General features: G+C 44.3%; 1 protein-coding gene across 1 annotated transcript in view; it reads right to left on the reverse strand.

Annotated features, from left to right (window-relative positions):
- Positions 1-10368, reverse strand: part of FHOD3 (formin homology 2 domain containing 3) — a 507831-nt gene that overhangs the window by 33528 nt on the left and 463935 nt on the right. The window contains exon 25 of the mRNA XM_006150579.2: positions 3666-3856. Within this exon, the coding sequence (XP_006150641.1) occupies positions 3666-3856 (191 nt within the window). The remainder of the gene's footprint in view (positions 1-3665; positions 3857-10368) is intronic.

The raw sequence follows: 10368 nt of genomic DNA on the forward strand, positions 1-10368 counted from the left end.
CTCTCATTTCCCACAGCTCCCTACCCTAGGATCACCTCCTCAGAGAAGCCTTGTCTGACCACCTTATGTAAAATAGGACATTCCCGTAGTCTTAATTTTTCTTCCTGGCTCTTATTATCACCTGACATTGCATATTGGATAGATGATTTGATGATATGACACTAGGATAGGACAGTGTGACAGCACACACACACACACACACACACACACACACACACACACACTGTCTTCAAAATGTTTACGGAAAATGCATATTGTGAAAAAGTATACATAGATTACAAAATCTTTTGCATACTCTCTCCCCACTACACACATAACACACACACACTGCACTTTAATCACTATTCTAAATCTATCTGCATGAATAATTAAAGAAAGAGTCCATCAGCCCTCAGCTAGTTAAACACTTCACTTCATTCTTAATGTATTAACTTTTGGGATCCTTTTTTTCAATTGCCATAGGGCACATACACTCACCAGAGACACAAAGAGGGACAGACAGGCAGCAAGACAGAAAGAGGGGAGAAGCACCTCCCAAAGGGATGTGGTCATGCCACAGTTCTTTCCCTTCCATTTCTCCATCCTGTCAGGATTTTGGGGCATATGCACATATTCACCCAGCATGTTTTTCAACCCAGCACGGCCAGGACTTGAACTGAGGTTGACCATGTGGGATCCAACTTCCTTAACAACTAAGCTAAGGGTCCTCTTTTATACTTAAGTAGAGCCTTAAGCTCCTTATCCTTCCCTTTCTAGAGCACTGTTTTCAAATCTAGAGGGACTCCAACTTAGCATATAAGTTGGAAATATGGTTTAAACATACATTTTATAAGCAAGAAGAATAACAATAAACAAGTAAAATGCACATCTTAAAAAAAGCCTCAGGTATATTGGGTTGTTGGAAAAGTCTTGACATCTTTTTCTGTTTTTCTATGCAAAAATGTGTCAGGACTTTTCTGATGACCCAATGCATTTCAAAAGAGACACACAATGGAATTCTTCAACCAAGGGGATTTAACTTTGAGACAGTAAGTTCTTAAGGGAATTCTGTTAGTTGAGTTTGTAACCTATGGAACATACATGATCAAGATCTTCCGGTCATGGAGGAGCTGACTGCCCTCAACAGTACTCTAAGGAACAAGCCAAATGCCTTCGCTTTGTTCCATCATCTACCCTTTGAGTGTGTGCCACTGACTGGGGTGTCTGATCCCTAACTGGAGGGGTGGATTGAAGCCATTCCGCAGCCAGTCTGGTGCTGACTTGCCTTCCACCTGCCTCTCTTCCCAAATACTGCCCCCTGCTAGTGTTCACAAGGCATCCAGGAAGACTTACTTTCCCTGTCACCAGGTCCCTCTCCCTCCCACATCTTTCACAGTGTAACTGCAGCCGAATTAATCTGCAGGAGTGAGTGAGTGGGCTATATACCCACAGAGTGGAGTTTGGTTGGTGGGGTAGAAGTATGAAAGGAAACGTTAATATGTAGGTTTAGACACCCTAACCATCTAACAAGCTTTTCTTGGTGAGGCAACAGCTCTGAGAATCAGATTTTGCTGAAAGGGAGAATTATAAAGCTACTTGACTTTCTGGCTTGAAGTCCTATATTTAGGTTGGCCGGCATGGCCAACCTGATTCTTAAGATTTCCAACTAGAAGGCCCTGAATGAGGGTTTTTCCCCTCCTGGGTCTCCGTTTCCCAGTGTGTAAAGGGAAAAGAAAACACAGCAGTATCCTGGGCTCTGCTCCTGGGGAATGCTGATGGGAAGGGGAGGGAAAACTGAGGCACAGTCATTGGTGTTCTCAGTCTCGCATCTCTATTTCAACAAGACATTTCTACTTTAGTCAGTTCTACATACAAGGCTCCTGCTAAAGACATCACTTGGACCCAGGGTTCTGTGGCTTAGAGGTTTTGGATTGGCCACCACCTGGCACCCCTCCCCCTTTAGCCATGCCATCATAACTACACTGAATTGCTGGCTCATCCTGGTCATCCCCAATGGGATGAGAGGACAGGGATTTGGGTCAGGCAGAAGCAACTGCCATCCAGGTGACCATCTTACCAAGGAGAATGAGTGGGACAATCCAGGGCAAATATATTACAACTTAAGGAATAGATACATCACCAAGCTGAGTGTGTATCTGCTTTGGATAAAATGGTTAATGTAACCTGTCACAATAGCTTTATAAGACCTTCATAAAATTGTTTCTATTTCATGACATTACCAGTAGAATCTATTTGTTTCTTTTCTTTTTGAAGTTAGGAATTGCTTGCATCATACAAAGTGGAGGGCCAAACCAGTTCACATTCTCTGCCTCTGCTTTCTAACTACATTAAAAGTGTAGTGTACTGTGGCTGGCAGGAGGCATAGTGGTTAAGGTGCTGGGCTCCCCCATGGACCACCACAGTTCAAGTCCTGGACCTAGCAGCTTGAAAATCATGCCAGGCTTGTGTGCCCAAAATCCCAAGAGGAGAATGAAGAAAAGGACTGTGGCACGGCTATAGGCCTAAGACCCGAAAAAAGTATGGTTATCAAAGCTGCCCTCTCCCAGACACATGTTGGGCTCAAGTGCAAAGAATCAGATTTTTTAAAGTTCTGTAGAGGCTCAAATAAAGTGAACGGAGGAAGGAGAAAAGAAGGAGGGAAGGAAGGAGAAAGGATGGGCGAGGGTTCTACAACCATATTCTGTGATGAAACAAAGGTGAAGAAAGCAGTGGTGCATGGTAGGAAATACCCTGGCTGGGAAAATAAGAAGACCCTAGTTCTAGTCCTGGTGCTGCCAACACTAATTGGTGAATTCATCCTGGACAGCCATGGAGCCATTCTTTTTTTCCTTTTTTTGGAGAGGTTTGTGCTATAGGGCGCTTGTGCTCGCCAGACAGACAGAGAGAGATATAGAGACAGAAAGCGAGAAATCACCCCCCAGGGGAGATGGTCACACCGCAATCCCTTCTCCTCCATTCTCCTCTCGGGATCTTGGGCACGCATGCACATGCGCCTGGCGTGAGTTTTAAGCCACCGGGTCCAGGATGTGAACCGTGGCCGACTACGTGGGAGTCCAGCAACATAGCCATTACACTAACTGCTGGTTCCCAATGGAGCCATTCTTGATGCCAGCAAACCTCCTTGTGGGCAAAGCAATGTCTGACACATCCTTGTTGTTTCTCTATGGCCCTCTTGGATCCTATGCCTCTGTGGAGATGCCCAGACCTCACCCAGGCAGGCTGTGGCATAGAACACCCACCAGGGAACGCCCAGCTAGCAGGCCGTCAGAGGGAAGACTGTGGGTCAGACATAGGAGGAACTTTTCTAACAAGCAGAGCTATCTTGCAAAGGAAACCTACTCTCTCTATGAGTAAAATTGTTCAAGCAAATACAGAGATGCAGGTTTCAATTCGCCAGGGATCACAGAGAAACCATTTCTGATCAAGTAGTATGTTTAGATCGAATTATCTCTGAGATTCTTTTTAACTGCAAGGTTCAATGATACTAAATTATTATATAAAACAAACTAAGCATCCATGAAACTGTTAAACATCTGTATCCTAGGTGCATTTGCTATGTAACAAGAATGCATAGTAAAATTTTTATAATCTGTGGATCTTAGTTTGCAGACCATTTTCAACATGCCATTGTACTGATGTTGCCATAAGTTCTTCCATCCATATACCTGTTAATTATCCTTCTATGAACAATTTTTAGTATTATAATTCGCTCTGCACAGTCTTTAAGGAATTCCGACATTCGTTGTTTTAAAACTGGTTTCATTTCGTGTTTTGCAATTGCCTTGAGGTGATCCCATGAAGCTTTGCATCTTTTCTCCATCTGACATAAATTATCCTGGAGTTGATCAAAGTCAACCTGAAAATCAGAGAGAGAACATCACAAATGCTCTGAAACAACCGGACACCAACCTGAACTGGGAGACTGAATTGCCTCTGGGAAGAAAGAAACATCAAAACCAAATTTACATCTTGAAATACAAACATATTTATGGGCTAAAAATTATTCACATGTGCATTGGTCATTATCTCGACACTCAATCATTTAGTGATAAAACTGTTTTCCAAATGACTCCAATACACATGTCACCTTTTTTTTTTCTGTCCATATTTGGCAAGAAATATTAGAAATGTCCTTGGGAAGTGCAAATTAAAATATGATATCAAGGAACCTTAGAACAAGATGAACTAAGTAGATACCTCATTAAATTTTCCAGAGTGCTCTGGTTCTTTGGAGACTGTTTTATTGAAGGGTGAGGAACACACCCTGGTCGTACATGGATAACCCTGCTATGCAGGGGCAGCCAGCTTTTCTTTGAACAGATTGCTTTTATACCATATGACAAATTATCTTATCCATCCACCCACTCACTCACTCACTCATTCAACTAACACTTGTGGAGAAACTAGCATAGGCTTGTCCCATAGCAAGCGCTCAGAACACAAAGACAAATGTCGAATGAACCCAAATTCTTACTCTCAAGGAGGCTCATTATACAGAGTCTATACTATAGACAGGAAGTCACCAAGTATTGAAAGATGCAGAGTACACACCCGACTCGTGTATGTGTGCGCACATGTGCACGCGTAAAGTCTTGGCAGCAGAACCAAGTCACACATGCAGAGGACAGATGTGATAGAGCGCTCACTGTATACCCAGGGCAGTGCAAACAGATTGTACTGAAGAGGCTTGAGATGAAGATTTCATTTATTTATATTTCAATTTGCCAGTGCATGTGTGCATTTGCAGGAGAGAGACCGAGAGGGAGAGAGGTAAAGTGAAAAAGCACTCCCTCATGGGGTATGGTCACACTACAATCCCTCCTCCATCTCTTCTGCCTTCTAGGATTTGAGGCATGCACACACATGCACCCAGCATGTCTCTCAAGCTGCTGGGTCCAGGACTTGAGCCATGCTGTTAGCCATGTGGGATCCACCTGCCTTAACCACCATGTCACTGGCTGGGCTGAGATGAGGCTTCTTAAGGTAATGCTTTTATAGAATTTCTAGACTAATATTTATGTGAATCAGGGTTATTTATCAGGAAAAAAATACTCGTGAAGGCCACATTTAATAAAGAGATGTGGGACAGGAGATGTAATTGAGAAGGAGAAGGGAGAAAGACATAGGTAAACGAATGAAGAGCTGAAGGGAGGGGACTGAGATAGAGAGTGAACCATGGTGGGAAAGGGTAAGGGCACAAAGAGAGTCAGAAGGAGAAAGAGCATGTGCATGGAGGTGGGCCACCATATTAGATGCCCGTCACTGGTCATGAGCAAGCCTAGAGAAGAACACCTAGGGGTCTTGCTGGAGTGACCTCAGACTGCCAGCCCCACTCTCTGAAGACAATGGAGGGAATCAAGTCAACAGGGTAGATTCTGTGAGATCTATGGCACCCGACTGGATGAAGACTCACTGAGCACTCAGGGCATGTCCTGGATTTCCTGGTGCTGTAGAGCCAAGAGGGGAGGGCAATTTTAGGCTTAGTCCTGGGATTTAGATCAGCAAGGAGTCCATGGTACTTTGAGAAAAATTATTTGCCTGGAACAAAAACAAAACTTCTGGGATCATACAGGAAAGGCTTCACTTTCTTAGGATACAGTGAGTGGAGAAGAAAAAAAATCTGGCATTCAACTAAGAGTAGAAGGAAGGTTAAATGAAGGATGGAAGAGTCCAAAGATGTCTAGAAAAAGATCCAAATGACCTGAGACTGATGAGTAGTATCTACGGGTTTAAGCCAATTCAACCTGAACTGAGCAGGTATAACAGATCTAAACATAACTCTCTAAAGCTGTCCTCATTTGCATCTGGTAGCTCCCTTGATTCACAGTAAAATTAAAACTAATTTAATTCAGCTTAAACATGTACCAAGTATCAGGGCCACCAGGAGGTAGGGTGGTTAAGGCACTGGTCTCCCACATGGCCAACCACTGTACAAGTCCCAGACTTGGTGGCTTACTTTCTCACTTTCCCTTCTCTCTCTGGTCAAATTTAAAAAAATAATAGTAAATAAAATAAGTAATTCTTGAAAACATGTACCAAGTATCTCTGTTCAGTCTAGACAGGTGGTGGTGGTTTAGCACTGCAGTGGGCAACGAGGATACAAGAAGTGGTTTTGGAGGAGAGTCCATTGTGAACCCTTGTGATGGTGACAAAAGAAAGTAAATGCACTGCCAGTAGGAGCCAGCCAGGGAGTCTTTTTCCAAGAAGCGGTGAGGTTGAGCTTTAATACAGAGCATTTGAGCAGGTCAAATGGTTGCCTACCTGGGCACCATACAAAACTCTGGGAGGCATATGGCAAATAAATTTTCACAAGAACTTCATGACCTAGGATTCCAATACAAGCCCCACCTTATAGGGGGAGACACTTGTATGTATGTGTGTAGACAGGCCCAAAAATCTGTGTGAATAACTTGAGAGCTGGTAAGTGACAGACCCAGGATTTGAGGCCCAGATCTCTCTGGCTCCAGTGTCTAAGGTCTTGACTACCACATGTTAAGCCTAAGTTTGCCCATAAAAGCTTCTATCCTTGAAAGAGAGCTGGTCTGACCTCCTGTTGTGGGAAGGAAGTCCTTTCCATATGTGTCACTTTCTGTGCCTAGGGAGAAATGTGGGCTGGGCACTGAAGCAAAGCCAAGTCTTAGCAAGTCTATTTGGGATGCTGTGGGACAATGAAGGTCAAGGGCAGGGACCACAGAGAGATATGATAGGGCAAACACACAGAACAAGTAGCATGATACTTTAAAAACACATTTCAAGGGACCAGCAGTTAGTGTAATGTCTATGTCGCTGGACTCCCATGTAGTTGACCGCGATTCAAGTCCTGGACCCGGTGACTTAAAACTCACGCCGGGCACTTGTGCATATGTGCCCAAGATCCCAAGAGGAGAATGGAGGAGAAGGGATTGCGGCATGGCCATCCCCCCTGGGGGGGTGATTTCTCGCTTTCTGTCTCTCTGTCTCTCTCTGTCTTTCTGGCAAGCACACGCACCCTATAGCAAAAACCTCTCCAAAAAAAAAAAAAAAAAAAAAAAAACGTCTCAAATTCTTTGACACCCACCCTTTAAAATATAGAGACTCACCCTTTAAAATATAGAGTCTAAGACCCTTCCTCTTGGTGTGAGCCAGTTTTAGTGAAGTGCTTCTTCTAGTGAAGAGAATGCAGGGACTAGGTCAGAAAAAGGACAGAGCTTCATCTTTCTCTCAGATCACTCCTTCTAAGGGAGGCCATCTTCTCTGTTGTGAGGACACTCAACGAGCCCTAGGAGAGGCCCATGTGGGAAAACACTGAACTTCTCTCTAAGTATCAGTGAGTGAGCGAGCCACCATGGGAAGAAGTTCTCCATCCCCGCTCAAGCCTTCAGATGACTTCAGACTCAGCCAACATCTTGACCTAAACCTCATGAAAGACCTTCAGACAGAATCTTCCATGACATCATCTTTCTTATTATCCATTACTGACTGAACTGTCACTCCAAAATCTGCATTGAAGTTCTGGTCCCTAGCACCTCAGATGTGACCTTATTTGGAAATAGATCATTGCAAATGAAATTGGTTAAGTTAGGATAAGGTCACATGAATCGGGGAGATCCCCAATCTCAGATGACTGGTGTCTTTATAAGAATTTAGATACACACACAGAGAATGTCATGTGAAGATGGTGAGTGCCAATAAATCACCAGAAAGTAAGAGAAAGATGCAGAAAGAATCGGAAACAGATGCTCTCTCACAGCCCTCAGAAGGAAGGGAGATGTGATCTGAGACTTTAAGATTCTGGAACTATGAGATAATACATTTCTGCTGTTCTAAGCAATCCAGTGTGTAGTACTTCATTACAACCACCCTAGGAAACTAATACATTGTCTTAAGCCACTAGTTTTGGGGGTGATTTGTTACACAGCTATAGATAACTAATATGAGCAGATAAAACATGATAAAGGGGGCCTCCATCATCACCTGCTCCCACATCTGGGAGGTACGGCAGTCAGGGTCAGTGATCACTTATCACTATTGCTTTTTTTTTTTTAATAGACCACAGATTAGTTTATTTTTAACACCCATCATGCCAGGAATTCATAGGGAATAGGTTCCAGCAGCTCAGGCTCCTTTCCATTGGTTCTCACCAAGTGTGCTTCTCTGGGTGGAGCAGGCTAACGCTTCAGTTGAACCCTGGTACCTTTCTCTTTGGCTTCCTTCTTTTTCTGATCATTTTCCTTCACATGTTTTAAGAAGCTATCTCTGCTCTTAGAATGCTTAATATGCTCCATATCCATATTAATTCTCTTGGCAAGAATCCTGCCCTTAACTTGTTTGTTTACAACAATGCCAACGGCATGCTGGGTAACATTGTAGACTCTTCCAGATCTGTGGGGCATTCCTTTTTGAACGGTACCCATTCGATTAATGTCTACAGTATCACCTTTCTTGTAGATGTGCATATATGTTGCCAAAGGAACCACTCCATGTTTACTAAAAGGCCTAGAGAACATATATCAGGTGCCTCTCCTCTAGAGAACATATATTGGGTGCCTCTCCTCTTTCCCTTTGTGTTCATCATTTTGGTTAATTACTGGGAGATGGTGGTTCCAGCCAAAAGGAAGCTAACCATTGCTTTTTGAAATCCAAAATGACTGATCAATATACCATACCAGCCTGTGAAGTCTCACTTTGCTAGGAGTAGACAGAACTGCCTACACCTCAGCCTATGTCTGCCAGCCCCTAGAGAGAGAGTCTTTCTGCAGATACCAAGGCAATCTGCTTCTCGGGCTGAGGGGGTGAGGCCCAAAGTATGACATGCTGTAGGTGGACTAAATGCAGTCAGGGTTGGGGGTTCCTGATCTTACCTTGTACCCATCTACACAGAAAGGCCCCTCAATACCCCAAAAGGCTTTGGGAATATGTCTGGAAAGAGGTAACAGGTGCCATCTTGGCCTCCTGTTGAACATAACAGGGATCTGGGTCAATAGTCATCTTAGGAATTGCCAAAGTGAATGCGTAGAGGCTATCTGTCATTGTGGTTTGTACAGCCAGTCTTTGGGCAAGGATAAATTATATTAGTTAGCTGATAACTAAACATCCATAGGCTTATGGAAAAGGCTTGATACTGAGGGGGCCCAGGGCAATCGCTGAGGGCCAGACAGGCATCAGGACTCCTGAACCAGGGCTATTTTTATGCCCTGAAGAAAGCTCTGGGTAAAACTCAAGGACTATGTGTGAAAAGAGAACTGATTTTTTTCTGGTAATTCTGGAGAAAGGACGAAGATGAAGGGCTATAGGCACTCAGGCAGATTTTGTCTCAAATAGAGTTTTGCCTAACAAAACTGTCTTCTTAGGAAGAGCTCATGGGGAGTATCAGAGCAACAACTGGAGGACCCTCTGTTGGGACCCCTTGGTGGGGAGGTTTCTGCCTTGGTTAGGATACCAAAGTAACATTTGTAATGACCTTGGGAAAACACCCATGACTGTGCCAGTCACAGAATTAATGGAAAGAGTATCTGTTAAGCGGAGGATTCTGTTTTTGAAGAAACCCTGTGTCAACTTTCTAAGCTGGGAGATCACTGGTTATGCCTCTTCCTGCTTCAAGGCAGGTCTACTGTGTCAGGTCAGCTCTGGGGCCCCCTTCTGGGTGTACTTGGCAGCTGACCGCCTGTGACTCCAAAGGCATGTGTAGGAGTCTCCCAGCTACCATATCCCTACATGCAAGTTCTGCAGGAGAAGGCAGAGAGGGAAAGCTCCCTGAAGGTCCCCTACCCATTACTTCCCACCTCTGCCCACCACTCTCTTCTCTTTCCATACTGGATTTCAATGTGTCCCAGTACTTCTGGTTCCCCCTCCCCAGCACGGTTTGGTGTTTAAGAGGTTCCTCTACACTGGCCTGGCTCCTCTTCCTTCTCCAGTGAGTTCCTGTCCTCCCAAGATGAAGCTTCATATCTCCTAGTTTTGGTGTGTTTGGGATTTCTTCAGGGGTTGTTTAGCCTCAGTGATCTACCTGCACTACAGGCAGTGGGGTGTCCACATGCAGCAACCATAAGCTCATGAGGATATTAATGCTGCACTTACTTTAAGAGCTTGCAACTGAGGGGGCCAGTGCTATACACTGTTTACAGCCCTATAAAAGTGTTCTCTCTGTGTCAGCTCTGAGGGTAGGCCAAGTAGGCCCTCTGCTTCAAGGCTCCTCACCTCATTGTGAAGTACCATGGATGTGTTAGGAGGATCCAAATCATACCTTTTCAACAGGTTTGCCCACCTACAACAAGCTGTGTAGTGTTAGGGTTCTGGAGTCTACAGCCCAGTGAGTAACACTGCCCAACTGTGGATGCAAGAGTTGGACTGTGATGGCAGGCTTGCCTTATACACCTCAGCCGGGAACAA

The sequence above is a fragment of the Tupaia chinensis genome, unplaced genomic scaffold, assembly GCF_000334495.1.
Source record: "Tupaia chinensis unplaced genomic scaffold, TupChi_1.0 Scaffold000290_1, whole genome shotgun sequence".
NCBI lineage: Eukaryota > Metazoa > Chordata > Mammalia > Scandentia > Tupaiidae > Tupaia > Tupaia belangeri.